At 40.1% G+C, this 19,825-nt stretch overlaps 2 protein-coding genes across 2 annotated transcripts in view; one reads left to right on the top strand and one right to left on the bottom strand.

Moving 5' to 3' along the window:
* LOC137401006 (baculoviral IAP repeat-containing protein 6-like) overlaps window positions 1–19,825 on the top strand; it is a 96,694-nt gene that overhangs the window by 49,137 nt on the left and 27,732 nt on the right. The window contains 10 exon segments of the mRNA XM_068087347.1: window positions 856–1,075; window positions 2,475–2,615; window positions 3,041–3,218; window positions 4,599–4,818; window positions 6,182–6,326; window positions 6,476–6,879; window positions 7,234–7,451; window positions 7,567–7,793; window positions 8,931–9,076; window positions 9,165–9,365. Coding sequence (XP_067943448.1) covers window positions 856–1,075; window positions 2,475–2,615; window positions 3,041–3,218; window positions 4,599–4,818; window positions 6,182–6,326; window positions 6,476–6,879; window positions 7,234–7,451; window positions 7,567–7,793; window positions 8,931–9,076; window positions 9,165–9,365 — 2,100 coding nt within the window.
* Window positions 15,396–18,967, bottom strand: LOC137401039 (uncharacterized). The gene is made up of 6 exons (XM_068087382.1): window positions 18,806–18,967; window positions 17,628–17,798; window positions 17,153–17,360; window positions 16,560–16,664; window positions 15,694–15,877; window positions 15,396–15,583 (listed from the first exon to the last, which is right to left on the bottom strand). The coding sequence occupies exons 1-6, from the start codon at window positions 18,965–18,967 to the stop codon at window positions 15,511–15,513; spliced, it is 903 nt and encodes a 300-aa protein (XP_067943483.1). The 3' UTR covers window positions 15,396–15,510.

Here is a 19,825-nt window from a genome sequence, read left to right as displayed (position 1 = left end):
CAGTGAGCTAGATGCTTAGAAAGTGTTATGACAATGTTTGTTTGCTGAAAACAGACTGATATTTTGTATCCTAGACCTCTTGTTCATGCCCAACTGGCCGAATTTTTCATGAATTACCTGCCTAATTACCTGCCTAATGCCTGAATTATACTGCCTCTGTATTATGATGATTATTATTCTGTTGTACATGTGACAATATTTGCTGTTGCTTTGGATACACTGAGCGATCCCTGCGGTCTTTTGCATTGTCATAGACTTGCCATTTACCTCTAGTCGCGATTGTTAGTGATAATTGATTAACACTGGTAACACTGCTCATTCCGTGAGAACTATGGACGAATCTAATCACAGCATTTTTACGATGCACTTTTGTGTCTGATACATGCCAGGTGGTTAGTTATCGTTGATAGAAATCCAAAGCTATATTTTACAATGGTGCTTCGTCGGGGCAGACCTGTTACCAGGGTAAACAAGGCCTTCATTTCCGTTTTCGCATGACCTTATCCTGGCAAAAACTACCGTAACTTCTCCACAATTATCATTTGTATGTGGTTGAAATCCTATGTTTAGCTCTAACACATACCCTACGAGCAGGGAATCCTATGTTTAGCTCTAACACATACCCTACGAGCAGGGAATCCTATGTTTAGCTCTAACACATACCCTACGAGCAGGGAATCCATAAACATTCGCGTACTTTTACAATTCGTAAGAAATGTTAGTCAAGGTGCTTGCTGTATTGTGCTTCTGAAAACGTAGCATAGAGTTTGTTCTTTTACATATTGAATGATGACAACATCGTTCTCTATAATATCTACTAGCATCCTAATTATTCACACCCATTTTATGCACTAGCGAAGAGAATGGATAGATCCCACTTCATAGACATGATGATGGGAGAGGGAATGGGTCCAATGGGCCCTCGTGGTTTGATGCCTTCTTTCGGCGGGCCTGAAGGTATGCGATCGCTTGACATGTTACGAATGATGCATAGAGACGAGATGATGATAGATGAGATGATGGAAATGGACATGGAAATGGAGATGGACATGATCGGGTCAGATATGGAAGATCTGTAAGTCTGATTATGATAGTTGTGATGTCAAAAAGTAGAGTACCTATCACTATTGTGTGAATAGCGTTTATTGTGCACCTTTTAACACTGTTATGTCCAAGAGAAGACAAATCTTGTGTTTAAAGGTATCGTGTTTTTTGGACTGTAGGCCGAGGGTGGTCCACTCTCTTCTATTCAGCCCCAAGGACTAGTCTGAGATGTTTTAAGATGCACCCTTATCAGTGACTTACACATTAATGAAAAACTACCCCTTATCACTTCATCACCACAGGCTAATTGCCCCCTTCCCATTTTTGGCTCCATCACTGTGTGTGGAACTCACTGAGACAGGTTTGGGCCCTATCCACGGCGCCAAGCTAAAAACATACCTTTTCTATGAAAACACTCTAGAGTGTCTGGCCACCAAAAAACACTTCGTCAAGCACTTGGGGATGAAATTTGAGAGTGAAACCCCAGGGACTGTAGGTCACTCTGGAGTATACAGTCGTATACGTTGTATACCCCAGGGACTGTAGGTCACTCTGGAGTATACAGTCGTATATGTTGTATACCCCAGAGACTGTAGGTCGCTCTGGAGTATAGTTGTATACGTCGTATATCCCAGGGACTGTAGGTTGCTCTGGAGTATACAGTCGTATACGTCGTATACCCCAGGGACTGTAGGTCGCTCTGGAGTATACAGTCATATACGTCGTATACCCTAGGGACTGTAGGTCACTCTGGAGTATACAGTTGTATACGTCGTATACCCCAAGGACTGTAGGTCGCTCTGGAGTATACAGTCGTATACGTCGTATACCCCAGGGACTGTAGGTCGCTCTGGAGTATACAGTCGTATACGTCGTATACCCCAGAGACTGTAGGTCACCCTGGAGTATACAGTCGTATACGTTGTATACCCCAGGAACTGTAGGTCGCTCTGGAGTATACAGTCGTATATGTCGCACCAGCCATAAAATCTATAATAACGAAGACAAAAACATGAGTTTCACTAGAGTATAAGTTACCGTTTTGGGAAAACTTCTTTGATAAAATTGAACGCCATGTTGACTACTTAAATGGTGAACAATGGCCGATGTTGAAATTACTAACATGTACCTAGAGCGGTTTAGTGCAAAAATAACACTTGAAATGGTACACCGGTAATTATGTCATTAATGTCACGCGGAACTTGTTCCGGGGTATAAGCATTCTCTGCCAAACTTTGGAAGAAAACCGCCATTTATAGTCTGGAAAATAGCGTACTTCGAATATTGACATACGACCAAAGTATACATTTAGATAAAGTTTGAAAAGCCTTCAGTTTTTATTGCTGATTTTATCAACTTGCCAGGTTGTTGAGTGACATCGCTGCTTTCTCTGATGTTTCTATTTGACATGGCAGAATCGTTTACAATAGGGTGGAGCAAATGTATTTTGGTAAGAAGGAAGGGAAGTCGATCATAGATGGACCACCCATGGTGAATGAAATGGCGTCACCCATGTCAGCTGCGATTGACAGTAGACTCAAGTATAGCTGTGACAGTCCTGCTGAGCTCAGGTCTCTTGCATTTCTTTATTACATAGCTATTCACTTGTCAATATTTGCACTTTCCAGATACTAATAATGCTGATACATTGCCCTCGCATTCAGCCTCGCTTGGAAATATTCTGTTTTTTGCTGATGTTTTGGTTGATGCAGAGTGTTATATCTTGTGCTGTGACATGCACCATGTTGCTGTTATTTATAATACATGCTAGTCATTTGCTATGCATAATGTTAGATGTCATATAGGGTGTCACTTGTCATAGGGTGTCACATGTTTGGAGTGTCACACGCTATGCAAGTGGTTGCAAGTCATGCGTAGTACTTTCCTTTGTTCAAAGCATCTCACACTTCTTAAAATATCTAAAGCTGATCACAATGTCTCCCACTGTTCAATGAATGTCACACTGTTCAAGCCGTCATATGCTATGCTTGCACAGGTTACAGCTCTGGCTCTCCCATGAGTTGTTCAACCAGCAGAAAGCCTTGTCAATTCAAGGACCTCCTTTGCATCAATGTCCTACCCGAGACAACCCTACGACGAGTACAGCCGCTAATGATATCGATGAGTTATCTGGTCCCGGTCCTGCCGAGAATTCTGATGTCATCTTCACCCTGGTAAACTATGGATTTTCTCTGCAATTGTAGCTCACTTGAGGGTGTATTCCAGCTCCATGAATAGCAGCTTGTCATTATTCTTCAATTATTATTCTTGACATCAAAGTAGATCACGCAATAAACTCACAGTTGTATAGTTTCCATGAACGATTCAAGTTGATAAGTCGGTGCTATGACTCAACCAACAACAATAAAATTAGTTGTTCCCATAGTAAACTATGGAAATATTGGCTATACAACGTTTCATGTACATAAACATGTTTGTCAACATTGATTGAGAAGAAACTGATGTGTCAGACAGCAAAGGGGCTGATTACCATCCAGTTTGTGGTTGCAAAAAGCTTTATTATGTAATTTTACTTCTATTTGGGTGAATTCGTATCAAATGGATTGATTAGGTAATTTTACTTCTATTTGGGTGAATTCGTATCAAATGGATTGATTAGGTAATTCTACTTCTATTTGGGTGAATTCGTATCAAATGGATTGATTAGGTAATTCTACTTCTATTTGGGTGAATTCGTATCAAATGGATTGATTAGGTAATTCTACTTCTATTTGGGTGAATTCGTATCAAATGGATTTCTAATTGAGCTTTTTGATTAGGGGGTTAAATAAAAGCTCGTTGTTGACAGTTGTTAGTTGTTGACAGTTGTTAGTTGTTGACAGTTGTTAGTTGTTGACAGTTGTTAGTTGTTGACAGTTGTTAGTTGTTGACAGTTGTTAGTTGTTGACAGTTGTTAGTTGTTGACAGTTGTTAGTTGTTGACAGTTGTTAGTTGTTGAGAGTTGTTAGTTGTTGACAGTTGTTAGTTGTTGACAGTTGTTAGTTGTTGACAGTTGTTAGTTGTTGACAGTTGTTAGTTGTTGACAGTTGTTAGTTGTTGACAGTTGTTAGTTGTTGACAGTTGTTAGTTGTTGACAGTTGTTAGTTGTTGACAGTTGTTAGTTGTTGACAGTTGTTAGTTGTTAGTTGTTGACAGAGCTCACACTATTTAATGTCTAGTCAGTCAGCAGTCATTGATGGATCTGCGTGCCAACTTAGGAAATATCACCAGAGTCGTCTGGACCCAGTCAGCTTGGCTTGATCTTCCATTTAATGGAACATTTTCTGACGTTAAAAAGTTATGAATTTTCCAAATTTCTGAGGCGTTCATTCTAATTATTTGTCTAGTTTGACTCTGTTTGACTACTAGGGTCTCCGTCAGTCAAGATATATCATATCTTCACTTTGACTACTAGGGTCTCTGTCAGTCAAGGTATATCATATATTCTCGGACCTTGGCCAGTTTATATGACAAAAAAAACTTCAATTTGCGCTTGTGAGAAACTGTTTTGTCCCAATTTATGACTTGGAATAAAACAAGTTTATATCCACTAGAATGGAAGCCCAGTGGAATCAACTGAAGAGATCTTGGGGGAGACGTTTAGTGAGCTGATCATCACTGAGAAAGACGGTCTTCATATCGAATCTCTTTTATCACTCTACCTTGACATCAATGAAGAGTTCAGAGATAACAACAAGGAGGGATTCGACTCTGCCCTCAAACCTCACATCTACCTGAAAACCCAGGCTATAGAGACACTGGTTAGCTGCGTAGGTGGGTCTTTATGACAGTTGTACCACTTGTTGCACCATGTGTTGTACCACTTGTTGCTCCATGTGTTGTACTACTTGTTGCACCGTGTGTTGTACCACTTGACGCTCCGTGTGTTGTACCATTTGTTGCACCGTGTGTTGTACCACTTGTCGCTCCGTGTGTTGTACTACTTGTTGCACCGTGTGTTGTACCACTTGTTGCACTGTGTGTTGTATCACTTGTTGCACCGTGTGTGTTGTACCACTTGTTGCACCGTGTGTTGTACTACTTGTTGCACCGTGTCGTGTGTTGTATCACGCGTTGCACCGTGTGTGTTGTATCACCCGTTGCACCGTGTGTTGTATCATTTGTTGCACCGTGTTTGTTGTACCACTTGTTGCACCGTGTGTTGTACCACTTGTTGCACCGTGTGTGTTGTACCACTTGTTGCACCGTGTGTGTTGTACCACTTGTTGCTCCTTGTCGTGTGTTGTACCACTTGTTGCACCGTGTGTGTTGTACCACTTGTTGCACCATGTGTTGTACCACTTGTTGCATTGTGTGTGTTGTACCACTTGTTGCACCGTGTGTGTTGTACCACTTGTTGCTCCTTGTCGTGTGTTGTACCACTTGTTGCACCGTATGTGTTGTATCACCCGTTGCACCGTGTGTGTTGTACCACTTGTTGCACCGTGTGTTGTACCACTTGTTGCACTGTGTGTGTTGTATCACTTGTTGCACCATGTGTGTTGTACCACTTGTTGCACCATGTGTGTTGTACCACTTGTTGCACCGTGTGTGTTGTATCACTTGTTGCTCCGTGTGTGTTGTACCACTTGTTGCACCGTGTGTGTTGTACCACTTGTTGCACCGTGTGTGTTGTACCACTTGTTGCACCGTGTGTGTTGTACCACTTGTTGCTCCTTGTCGTGTGTTGTACCACTTGTTGCACTGTGTGTTGTACCACTTGTTGCACCGTTTGTTGTACCACTTGTTGCACCGTGTGTGTTGTACCACTTGTTGCACCGTGTGTTGTACCACTTGTTGCACCGTGTGTGTTGTACCACTTGTTGCACCGTGTGTTGTACCACTTGTTGCACCGTGTGTGTTGCACCGTGCAGGACGATAGAACAAGCTACTTGTAAGTATGTAAATGAGGGTCATTAAGTCATCCTAATGTTTCAAAGTTGAGAGGGCATAAATAACAATCTCTGCCAGTTTTTGTAGATCATAGCTTCTGTCAGTTTGCATAAATCGTAACCTTCAGCCATTCAGTGTAAACCTGTTACTTGGCGAGTGTTGTCCATTTTCAACCACAGATTATAGTTTCTGGTGGGAAGTATTAATTAGATTATGGTATATGCCCTGAAGTGTGATGTTTCAGCCTCATGCCAACACTTCTCTACGAAGGGATGGACGCAGCTTCTAAGGCTACTTACCCTATTACTTAACTCCAACCTCAATGATGAAGATAGGGCGTTTGCCCTCGGGCTATGTTCTTCTGAGACATTTCAGATGCTGTTGATCAGGTATTACCAGTAATTCTCTTCCTTCCTTATTTATCTCCTTCGTTCCTTCAGGTTTTGCAAAGTAACTGGAAGTGTTCGGCTTTTTCTTTCAATTAAAAGAACTAGACAAATAGAGCTCATGTTACATAGTTACTTTAACTGTTGACTAGGTTCCTGCGTAGTGCAAGTCTAGTCGGGCCGGGGACTGTGAACGCCTTCACAGACCTTCTCACAAGAATACAGATAGTCTACGAGACGGCCAATGTTGAGACGGAGTCGTTGACAGATATGCTCTATGCAACTCTGGCCAAGCTCATGTCTGAAAGCGCAGCCCGGAGATTTGTAGATGGGGCCCTTGATGCTCAGGTGGCACTCATAGAGTTTATACAGAAGCTGAACACTCAGCCCCTGGCTGGGCCCCACATTCTCTCTCTCTTTGACTCGACCATCAACATGACTAGCTTGATGATTGAAAGTCAGGATTCGATCGTGCCACTTGCTGATGATGAGACGGAGCTGGATGTGACCTTACTCTTTGAGTCTGGCAGCAAGAAGGTGCCAATAGGTTTAAGAGGTAAGTTGTAAAAGTAGGCTCTGTACTGTGGACAATGGAGTTGTCTGTACTACGATTGATGCTGAAATGACTGGGGAGTGCCTGACAGAGGGACCAGTGGATTAAACATCCAATTGGTCAAGAGGCCAAGTAGAACATTGGTTGCCATGCAAACATCTTAACAGTTAGATTTTTCACTTGTTTCATCAGTCGGAACAATTCTGGAAACGTTTGTCATCACCTGTCACAATGTTGTTTGATAATATATTAGTTTTATTTGAATTATTAAGTGTACATTGGCACCCTCACTGACTACTTAACAGGTTTGAAACGAAATTATTGTCATGTTCTATGACGGGGTTTTATTTTTGTTAGAGTGTGAGATCGGACCACAATCGAAGGTACCCACACAGAACCATCTAATCATGTCTCTGCTGCGTCTGCTCGCAGACTTGCTGAGCAGGAATTCTCCCGCTCCATCATCTTCAGGCTCAGAGACTGACAACTCAAAGCTTGCTGGTGCCAGCTCAGCGGAAGAACACGTGGAAAACATGGACACCGGCGAGGATCATGGACGTCAAACTGATGAGCAGGTATGTAATTTCTGTTAACAGGAGTTCTGTAGCTACTATACCCTTTTAATCATTGTGACTACGAATGCAGGTGCTCTGAGAGCTGTGTGTTTCCTCACGATTGAAATACTTACAGAAAAGAAGCGAGGGCTCGAACTCTCACAGGCCTAGCTGCCTCCATCTAATGGATGTAGATGTGGAGCCAACTTTGGCAGACCTGGTGCTCAGCAACCGGCCAATGGTGGCTAGCTTGATAAAATGCCTCGCCTCATGCAGGACGACAGCCATCACAAGTAGAGGCAGCACTAAGCAGCCGGTTACCGTCGGCGATGGAGTCTTCCTTCTTCTTACCCGGCTCTTTCGGTAGGACCTCCTATTTTTCTTTCTACTATCTGTAGTTGTTAGTCTTGTCTCTCACTTAAGTGTAATTGAAACCATACAACGTTCGCTAGTGCCAATTCTCTATATTGCTTATAACCTGCTTTGGATACCAGACTCGTCTCTCCACGCTCATGTTTAATGTCAAGGCCATTAAACGTGAATACTAATTACTATCATTTTAGTGTTATCATTTTATTCAAGTAACGTCCATTTTATCACCATTTAAAGGCTAAATTTCTTACTGATGCATGTTAGCATTAGACTAGTGAAGCCACCCCTTGAGAAATAATATGTTCATAAAAGGGACCTGAAACATGAGAGGGCCTCCTACATGTAATGGCTGCAACAAGCTTCACTACAACCCATCATAGATTTCCTAGTCAATAATATGATCATAAAAGGGACCTGAAACACGAGAGGGCTTCCTGTATGTAATGGCTGCAACAAGCTTCACTATAACCCATCATAGATCTGCTAGTCAATAATATGGTCATAAAAGGGACCTGAAACATGAGAGGGCTTCCTACATGTAATGGCTGCAACAAGCTTCACTATAACCCATCATAGATCTGCTAGTCAATATTCATACAAATGCCATTGTCTTGGCAGATGTTTGGGTTCGTCATTCGACGATAATCAATGGTTGTTTGATCGATGTGTTAATCGATGGTTGAGTGATTATTCATATTGTCTGAGAGTTCAGAGGCCATAAAATATTTCAACTAAACTGTACATTTTCCTGATCAGGTTTTTAAAAACTGTTTAATTTTTAACACGGCTATAGAATGGCTTTGAGCTAACTACGTCAATTAGCTGTTGATTTCCTTTCAGCAAATACTGTCATAAAATATCGGCAAATACGGGCTCCAATTGCTTTTAAATAGATTTGTTAAACATTTTGTAGAAAGCAGTGCACATGTTAGAATGTTTTGAGTACTTCTCATTTCACTTGATTTATAAGATTGGTAAGCAGAATTGTAGCAGTGTTCAATGTAGGGAAGGTAATTCCGACACATTAAAACTTGTGAATAGTCGTGACACTTGATAGTAAGTTTCAGGTCATACAATTAGAGAGCATTTGCAACTTTCACAATTGACATCAATGTCAGGTGCTTGCAGGTCGTCAACCAACTACTACCAAATGTTGGAACTACTCCAGGAGAATCTGTCTTCTGCTAGACTCGTCTCTCTTTCCGATCCCCTTCGCTTATTCATCAAGCTGGCTCTCAACTGCGAGCACACAATTTCTCGTTTTATAGAGCTCGGTGAGTCCTCATTTCTCACTCAACCCTTTTTATTCACATGCAAACATCTACCAGCGGAGAGTAAGATAGCCCTTTCTTCCCGTTATAGATGGTATTAACTGCTTGGCTTCGAGGTTTATAGAAAGCTACATGATGTGCCCTGACCCAGCAAGTGGAGTGGTTACATCAGTCCTACAACACCTCCCAACCACCTACAACACTCGCAATACTCCGCCAAGTTCTGCGACTCAAAGCCAGTTAATGGTCACTGGCTCTAACAGCGAGACACTGATGAATTTCGCACCTTTAGGTAAGATACGTTTTTATTACATTTCAATTTTCTATAGGTTTTATAAGAATATCATGACAGACATAGAATGGTCAGTGAGTGTGTATTCAATGCATTTTAATTGGTTTAAACAATAATATACAACCCAACAGGATAGGTTACGGGCATCATGTGGGTGGGGTTTAATGATCGAGCTCTGTTAGGATTTGATTTAGGAATGCTTTTTCTTTAGTATCCTTTACAACACTAGCGTTTCTAACATATATATATGTACACAACTGTTTAATATGTACATGTATACATCACTCTGTACCGTATATATATATGTATATATATACACAATATATATATACGGTACAGAGTGATGTATACGTGTGTTGTAATGATATTAGTACAAGTGCGAGTTATCCTCTCATGTTTATGTTTTCATTAAGAGTAGACAACTCTTGCATTTAACGAGCACATTATATTCATGTCTGGGGATGACCATGCGTTTTTCGGTTAAATACAAAATTAAAGAAAAACGATCTCATATCGCTCTCGTTATAATCCAAGCCATCCTCTCCATCTGTGTAATACAACATGGTGGCAGCGGTCTAAACTTGTTCCTGGGTGTCATGCAAGGTGTTTCGCCTCCACACGGCTTAGATCTGAGGGCTGATGATCTCTCTGGAGAGTGGAGAAAATGGTCCAGATCATTTGAAGATTATTTGCTGGCCATAGATTTGGTGGCAACAAGCAAGGCTGCAGAAAAAAGGAAGCTTGCTTTGTTCAGACATGTAGGAGGTGAGGATGTAAGGGAAGTATATTCACAGCTGGAATTTACAACTGACCCTGATGAAAATGGTCTGATTCATGAGATAGAAGAAGGAACAGAGGGGAGGAAGTTAAATGACGTGTTAAAGAAATTTCAAGATTATTGCAACCCAAGGTCTGGAACTATAGTGAATAGATTTCAATTCCACGGCTGCACTCAGTCAGGTGAGTCATGTGATGTATATCTTATGAGGCTGAAGAGGCTAGCTGAAGGGTGTCAGTTTGAAACACAGAGGGATTTACTCATCAGAGATAAACTACTCTTTGGAATGGATGATGTGAAGCTTCGTGATAAGCTAATGAGAGAGCCTGATGAGAAGCTCACTTTAGAGTACGTTGTCAAGGCAATTCGAGTGCAAGAAATGGCAGTCAAGTTCAAAAATGTGACTGCCACCCCACAGCAAGAAAAGCAGGAAATCAAGGATGGAGATATTGAGGTAGTAAGGAGTGAAAGGAAAAGCTGGAAAACCAAACCAGCAATAAAAACAGTTGGTGGAGGCTTTTGTGGCAGATGTGGAAGGAATCATAGCAAGCAAGTAAGGTGCCCCGCTATGGGTCAAAAATGCAGAAACTGTGATAAATTTAACCACTTTGCCAGACAGTGCAGAGGAAGAGCAGAAATAAATGCTCTAAAAGAAGATGAAACTGAGGTTCAGGAGGAGGTTTATTTAGGGGAAATAAACCTAGTGGAATCCATCAACACAGGAGCATGGCATTCTACAGTCAAAGTAGACACAAGCTTGAAGAAGGGGCAAACAGCCAGCTTTAAATTGGACACTGGGGCTGCACTAAGTGTTTGTGGACCAAATCACTTCAAAGGGAGATTGGAGCCTTCAACTAAAAGATTATACGGGGCAGGTAAAACACAATTAAATTGCTTAGGGGTTATAAGATGCCGCATCCAAGCTGGTAAATTTGCCACAAAAGAAGATATATATGTAGTTGAGAATCAACAGACACCATTGCTGAGCAGAAAAGCCTGTGAAACACTACAGTTAATATCAGTAGATGTTGACAGATGTGAAGTGAGTGATGTGAATGTGGACCAGCAGCTGTTCAAGGGTCTAGGAAAAGTGAAGAGTGAACATTCCATCACACTAAAGGAAGATGCCATACCTTTTGCCATACACGTCCCTAGACCAATAGCATTCCCGCTAAAGAAACAAGCAGAGCAAGCATTAGATGAGATGGTGAAGGATGGAGTCATCACGCCAATTACTGAAGCAACACCCTGGGTTGCACCAATGGTCGTTGTACCAAAAAATGGCCAAGACAAAGTTAGAATTTGTACAGACTTCACCCAACTCAACAAATATGTGATGAGGGAAATTCATCCAATGGCCACTGTAGAGAGCAGTCTTGCTAGTCTGGGAAACGGTGTAAAGTTTTCAAAAATTGATGCTAACAGTGGATTTTTTCAGATACCACTCAGTCAAGAGTCAAAAAAGTTGACTACTTTTTTGACTCATAAGGGAAGATACATGTATGAAAGACTTCCCCAAGGCCTTTGTAGTGCCCCGGAAATATTTTCAGCAGAAATGAATAGAATGCTGAATGGGATTGAAGGAGTGATAGTTCATATGGACGATGTGTGTGTATTTGGAGAAACGGAAGAGAAACATGACAAAAGTTTGGAGATGGTCCTGGCCGCAATCAAGACGGCGGGTATGACACTGAACAAGTCAAAATGTAAGTTTGGTCAAAAAAGTGTGGAGTTTCTTGGGTATATCATCTCCAAGGAGGGTATAAGCGCTGGACCGCGAATACAAGGAATACAAGACTTTCCCACACCCACTTCCGTGACAGCTGTAAGAAGTTTCCTTGGTCTTGCAAATCAATATGCACGCTTCTCAGAGAAGCTGGCTGAGAAGAGTGCCCCTCTGAGGGCTTTGCTGAAAACAGGTATTGAATGGCACTGGGGTCATGCGCAGGAGAGTGCATTTCAAGAAGTCAAAGAGCTGTTCAGCAAACCAAGCATCCTTGCTCCATACAGTACAGAAAAGCCCACATTTGTGACCACAGACGCCAGCAATCAAGGACTAGGAGCTACTCTGAGTCAACTTCAAGGTGACGGCACTCGTAAGCTAGTGGCGGCTGCTAGTAGATCCCTTAGTGAAACTGAGCAACGTTATGCAGCAATAGAAAATGAGGCGCTAGGAGTGTGCTGGGCAATGGAGAAATTTTCTCATTATGTCTTAGGAATGAAAGATGTAACGATTGAAACAGATCACAAAGCCCTCATTCCCTTGTTCGGTAATCAATTTCTAGATAAGCTACCTCCCAGAATTCAAGGCTTCAAATTGCGACTACAGAGATTCTACTATGATATCAAATATGTGAGTGGAACTGACAACAAGGCAGCGGATGCACTATCACGATATAACACTAGGGAACCAGAACAGAGTGATATAGTACGAGTAGAAGTGATTGAGAGCTACGTACGAGAGAGTGTGCATTGGAATGGAAGCTGCGACAGATTGGAGAAATTCAAAATGGAACAAAGGGAAGATGAAACTTTGAGACAGGTTATTCATTATGTTGAACAGGGTTGGCCAGTTTACCTTTCATCCATGGACACAATCCTGAGGCCGTACTTTGAAAGGCGAGGACTACTTACTATGAACAAGGGACTGCTGATGCTAGGCATGAGATTGGTGGTTCCCCTATCCCAGAGAAGTCAGGTTCTGGAAGATATACACAAGGGACATTTAGGCATTACTAAATGCCAAGCAAGGGCTAGAAACAGTTTGTGGAGGCCGTCTATGGCAAAGGCAATAGAGGTACAGATAGCTAATTGTGAAGTGTGTAAGAGAAAATTGAATATAACATACGAACCCCTGAGACCTTCCGCTACCCCTGATCGCCCTTGGCAAATGTTAGGCACTGACTTGTTTCAACTAGAGAGAAACAACTACCTGATAGTGACAGATTATTATTCAAGATACCCTGAGATAGCTTTACTAGGTAGAGATACTACATCAAAGAATGTCATATCCCACATGAAAAGTATGTTTTCCCGGCACGGTATTCCAGATTGTTTAGTGTCTGACAACGGACCGCAGTATTCATCTGACTTTCAGGTATTTGCAAAAGCATATGGATTCACCCATGTCACAAGTAGCCCGAAGTATGATCGCGGCAATGGTGCAGCTGAGAGAGCGGTTGCAACAGTAAAATCCTTGCTCAGCAAGGAGAAAGATCCATACATAGCTCTCCTTGCCTACAGAGCATCACCACAGTTAGGAGTATACTCTCCTGCTGAATTGCTTATGGGACGGATGCTGAAGACAACTTTGGCAGCACATCCTGATAGTCTAATGCCAAAGCTACCCGATCATGAGAAGTTTAAAGCCAAGAATGAGCTTTACAAAGAGAGAATGAAGATGAACCACGATATCAATCCTAAGGTAAAAGATCTTCCAGCGGTGTGTGGTGGAGATCGTGTTATGGTGAGAGATAGTAGCCAGGAGGGAACAGTACTCAGAGCTAACCAAGATGGCGATCGAAAGGTTATCATAGAAGGAGATAATGGTCAGCACTTGGTACGGAACAGGTCAGCAGTAATCTCAGTTAATGACTCTAATGTAAATGCGGAAAGACGCAGAGTTAATGTCAGATCAGCTATGACGGCAACCCCGAGGATGAGTATGCGGCTCAGGCAACAGCCAGATAAATATGAGGCATAAGCTTAAGAGTATGGTAACTACCATACTGCGACATGCTGCTACATCATATCGCTGAGCAACAAACTATGAACTCTAGACAATCACTATTGCATATTATTACGTACCTTATCTTGACAAATATTCTTGTTGTTTACTTGCGTTGCATTTACCCATACAAATTTACGATAGCTTATGTGGTTGTCACAGGTTTTATGTGCCGATTTATCTTAGTAGATCATTATATAGATATGCCAGCTTTTGAGCTTGGGAAGGGATGTTGTAATGATATTAGTACAAGTGCGAGTTATCCTCTCATGTTTATGTTTTCATTAAGAGTAGACAACTCTTGCATTTAACGAGCACATTATATTCATGTCTGGGGATGACCATGCGTTTTTCGGTTAAATACAAAATTAAAGAAAAACGATCTTATATCGCTCTCGTTATAATCCAAGCCATCCTCTCCATCTGTGTAATACAACAACATGTACATATTAAACAATTGTATATATATATACGTTAGAAACGCTAGTGTTGTAAAGGATACTAAAGAAAAAGCACTCGATACATGATCTGCAGAGTAATCTCTTTGTTAGCTGTTACTCAACGTATTTAATCTGTGTTGTAAGCAAACTGTACAGCAACTCGTCGAAAGGCGTGTTTCTGTCATTGAGTGATATTGTATCACAATTGTACTTTCTGCAATTCATACAATTTCAATGCAACGCAGTTGTATTGTCACAGCACAGACTGGTAATGTAGGTAAGAAGCAATAGGTAAGAATTCATTTGAATCACTCATGTTCGTAGAGGTCTCGATAGTTTTCATTATGCTAAGTAGCAACGTTACCGTCCTAAGAACCGTTCCAAATCATTTTATTCAAAGAAATGATATTAGCAGGTTCTTGCATTAAAAGGATGATCGAAGCCAAAAATGAGCAATCATCAATTCAGAACTGACCTTCATTTTACCTTCATATACACTGTTTAACAGTCACGTGTTTAACTAAGCCTTAAAACTTATCTTATCAAATTCCTGATTGGTTTGGAGGACACAGAGTTTGGAAAATGGATCGTGACTGCTCAACATGAAGTTGTAACAATAAGTGGCCCATGTGTTTGCTTTGACCACATACTCTCATAATGTGTTAAATAACATAACAATTCATGTACAAACATATCAGGCCTGTAGCAAGTCATTTATTTAATTGCCATGTTGATATCTGATTTATCTCGGCACTTCATAGTGTCACTGGCACTAAGAGTGTTTCATAATGAATCATTAAGTTTAGAAGAAATCCTGACAGAGCTCTGATATTGCCCCTGCTTCAGTCAATATCAGCCATCTAAGCAACCACAATGATTTCTCCAAAGTAAAGGTTAGTTTATTTATAATAGACTCATTTACAATAGAGAGGAATAGCGGACAAAGTTTGGAAATGAAAGAAAAGTAAGTAAAACCCAATCGGAAGTTTGCTTGACTAGTTGGTGAACCATAAGACTGAAGAGTTCAAACAGACATGCTGCATATAGAAGTGTTACATTTACCAGTAAACCCTGTTAAGCTGGTGAAATACAAGTGCGTTCAATATTTCATGGTGGATGTAGTTTAGTTGACAATATTTTGACCCCTCCAGATAAGTAATTGTATGCCTGGTAATACGACAAGGAGTTGTCCATTTATTTTCACTGCCATTCTGGTTGACTGATACTTTTTCTTTTTGCCTTGGGTGTTTTGAACAGACAGTGGGTTGATATGCTGCAAGAACCAAACATGGAAACATACTGAAATCTGATATAAGAGACTCCTGTTACAAATTTAGAGTTGTTATTTGGATTAGCAAAACTTGGATGGGATCGAGTACTGACCGATAGCTGGTGCTGCGACCCATGTCAAGGGTGAAAAGTTTGTTATGGTTGATGGCTATTTGTTGCGGTTTACTCAGTCCCGTCAGCGAGTGACCAATAAGAGCACCTTCAGCAGTCAGCAGGGTTACTCGATTATTTCTGAAGTCACAAGCGCAGATGTTTCCTGCCCCATCCACACACATTCCTAGCAAATAAAAACAAATTGGATCATTCTATTCTGATAGAAGTCAATTGATAGCGTGTCCATCTTGTGTTATCACTAAAGACTTACCACTCTGCGTATGTATTTTCTGCTGCTTGACATGTTTAAGTACATTTCGGCGCTTCCATTTTGTGTTAACAAGACCATATCCAGCTTTTAATATTTATAAGGAACCTACCTTCCAGTTCTTCTGCTGTTGTATCCTGCGGTTTTTGGCGTCATCAATTTGTCTGCACATACGCTCGTTTGTGGAAAAGCCGCCATATTTGTAGACAAACAATCGTCATTCTCATTCACTTCATGTTATTGAATAGTATCTTTACTGTTTGATATTATATCGGGATTCTCTGGAAAAAGTTTTCGGTGTTATACAAAACTGCAAACAACAGCGTTGTTCATGAAAAATAATTTCAGGAGCTTTAGTTTTCAACAGTAAAAGTTGTCTACAAAAATGGCGGCCACGATAGAATGTTGTTTTGAAAAAATGAAGGATTGAAAGTCTTATCTAATTCCTCCATTTTGCATTATCCTCAAGGTCTTACTTTTTGACATTTCCTTTGAGTTGTTTCAGACCACTTGACACATCAGTCTATCTTGTGTTGTCTTTCAGGTCTTTTGACATTTCCTTTTTTATATGTATGTCGCCTTATCATTACTGCCTTACCTCTGGGCATATCCATCTTGTAGGTCCAAAGTAGTTGACTCTCTGTTTGTGTGCTGAAGCCTCTTAAATTCTTTGTCCCAACATCTCCTACAACCAGTGTCTCCCCTGCAAGTTAGAATATCATCTTCATTTTGAGATCTTATAATGTCTGCTTATTCTTAGTTGTAACAGTTCTGTTGAATTTGCCTCTGAATAACGTTTAATTTATTTTGAATCAATGCAAACGATGGAAGGAGCTTTTGTTTCTGAGATTGATTTGTTTTTTTTTAAAGAAGTTCAAAAGTAAGAACATTTTCATTTCATCTAAAAGATGAAGTTCGGTTACAAAGCAAAGGATTATTTACATGCGAATAATTGTTTTCACTCATTGCAAGTCACAGAATTTTGTGAGCTATATAGTGGTAGAACAAGTTATTGACAATTTATTCACAAGAAATCTGCTTTGGGTAACCACTAGACATAATAGTTGTAATAACATTCTATTATTACCTCTTTATTTTTGTGTCTATAATTTAAATTGCTAGTTCTTTTATTTTAAATGTTTCTTTATGTTGATGTGTGCCGGTTAAGGGCTCTCTACAGTGACAACATACCTGTTGATACCAGGTATTGTGGCTTTGTAAAATACAGAGTTCCTTGCTCTGTTCTACATATGGTCAGCTTGATTCTCTCCCCTTGTTGGTCATACACTCTGATGGCGGGGTATCCATCAGACTGAACTAACGACACCGCCATGCATCCATTGCCCATGCAAGCGATACTGTATAGCTTTTTTACCTCCTCAATGCATGCGCTCAGAACCTGTCCAAAATAAATCATGTCTGTCATTACCTTAGGACATATTTTATGTTTAAATTTAGGCTTGAAACCTGGTCCTTACTATTTGCAGTTAAGTCCTTGCTAATCTTATAGCATAACCCCAGATATTCCCATGTAGATGTCTATCACAACAAGATGTCCCAGAATTCTATTCGTGTGTATTCACTCGGGCAAACATGACACAACGATACATAATATGAGAAGGCGAAACTTAACAATATGTGTTGCCTGTACTGGTTACCTACATACCTCATCTCCTTTTAGGTTGTACTTCATTATTTTGTGTTCAGCAGCCTTGTCAGATGTCATTGTCATGTTATAGCTTGAGTCGAATGTGATAGATTCGATTTCATGATAACCTGCTCCAATCTTTCTTAGTATTTGCTCATCATTGGTCTCGTACACTATCAGGCTGCCAATCTGTGCGATTAAAAAGCTCATTTACTCTTGAGTGAACTTAATGATATATATACATTCATTATACATTTGTTGTCTCCGCTGAAATGTTTTAGATCTGGTTCTAGTTTGTGAGATAAAATGGTCAAGTTAAAGATGTGGTTGCGTCAAATTTGAGTTGATCCTAAAAGAAAGTATTTTTTTTGTCTATCAGTTGAAATAATTATCTATCAATAAACGTATTAACGCGATTCTGGTATTGAAACTGGCAAACTCGATACTTATAACGAGTTTGCTTTCTTCCATGTCAAACTAATATTGAGTAATGTAAACTCTTGTATTTTGTATATTCCATTGTTTCATGGTTAGCTGCGCCCAGTGATCTGAATTCTATTATACATGCCTGTATACCCGTGAGCTGTCTGTTATTCTTGATTACAAATTCTCCTATTACCTGGAATTTTATTTGCTCAGCATTTAGCAAGTGGCTAAACGTTTCTTAACTGAGGACAAGCAATTTTTTATTTAAACATTGAGATACTGACGGCTTAAATGTTGCCAAGCACCATTTTTCGCTCATTAGCTAAACTCTGCTTAGTTGTCGAGTACTGAGTAAGCCTGTCAGTACGTTTTGTTATGACAGATGGTCAATATTCTATACAAAACTAGCTACGGTAACTTGGAGTAAACTCGCTATCATTATTTTGAGATGAAGATGTTCACTAATAAAACTTTGGCCTCTGCTGAAAATTTTTAAATCATGTAATTGATTCGTTTATTACTTTTATATTTTAATATTGTAAGCGCCACAGTGGATGATTAAATACTAAATAGTGAAATTTTACCTAGTAGCGTAGTTGTACATTCCAGCTTTAATGTTAAACAGCCTTTTGTTTCATTACAGATTTCACAAATGCACATGATCATAATCTTCCATTTTTAATGTAATTTGAATGTGTACTCGCTAAAATTTATCTTAGACAACATTTTGAGTAATAAAAAATTCCACCAGCGGACAGAACTCTAACAACCTTTCCATCCTGAACTGCGAAGATTGGGTGTCCATAAGGGTCGCTCGCCATAGCCTTGATACAGTAGCCACTTATGATTTTCTTGTGTACATCCTCAATATCTTTAATTTGTGTGAGACTTGCTAACTTCCTGTCGGGAGGTATCGGCTCTACAGGATACATTCCTACTTTTTTCTGCAAAAGGATTATCGGTAAAAATTATCTAATATTATTATCATCTATTGAGCTGGCTTATATAAAATTCAATAATGATTTGGTAAAAATGTAGAAGTATAATTGTGAAGCTTGCACACAAGTATTGTTTGTCAATGTGTCACTTTTAGAGAGTGATTGTTTATTGCTTGTCAATGTGTTACTTTTAGAGAGGGAATGTTTATTGCTTGTCAATGTGTCACTTTTAGACAGTGAATGTTTATTGCTTGTCAATATGTCACTCATTGACCCATAAACTAATTAGACTACCATTCACGCTACTTTATGTAACTAGTAAGTGTTTTAGTGAATTTGTGAACTGCCTAAATGTCGCAGGATGTCACAATTTTTATTAACTTTCAAGACTTTTGAATCATTTAGTTTTGCAATTTTGCTGCAATGAGCATGCTGTGTGTTACACTGTCTGTCTCTTTATTGCTGATGAGCCAACTCGTTACAATGACAGAACTTGCTCTCTTTAAATAAAGAGTCGTGTTTGCCCGTGCTAAGCCATCATTTTAAATTAATTACTATTTGCTTATGCAAATATATAATAAAGAACACTGGAGCTCAATAGAGCTATAAAATATCTTTATTTTTCTAAAAAGCTGCTGATGTTCGAGTAGGAAGTATTGCTGGAACATCAGCGGCTCCCTTTTCTGACGTTTTAATAGTATATGCTGGTTTTTTATCAATAGCGAGTTTGTGCTGTAACATCAACCATCATCCCTTTGCAGACCTTACAGGTTACCAATATATTTATGTGTATATCAACAGCTATACTTTAGTTTATTACATGCAAGTCGTTTAGTTGTAACCATTACGGCT

This window comes from Watersipora subatra, chromosome 7 (assembly GCF_963576615.1).
Source record: "Watersipora subatra chromosome 7, tzWatSuba1.1, whole genome shotgun sequence".
NCBI lineage: Eukaryota > Metazoa > Bryozoa > Gymnolaemata > Cheilostomatida > Watersiporidae > Watersipora > Watersipora subatra.
Note: the sequence above shows the minus strand (reverse complement) of the source record. Positions and strands in the feature narration are given on the sequence as shown.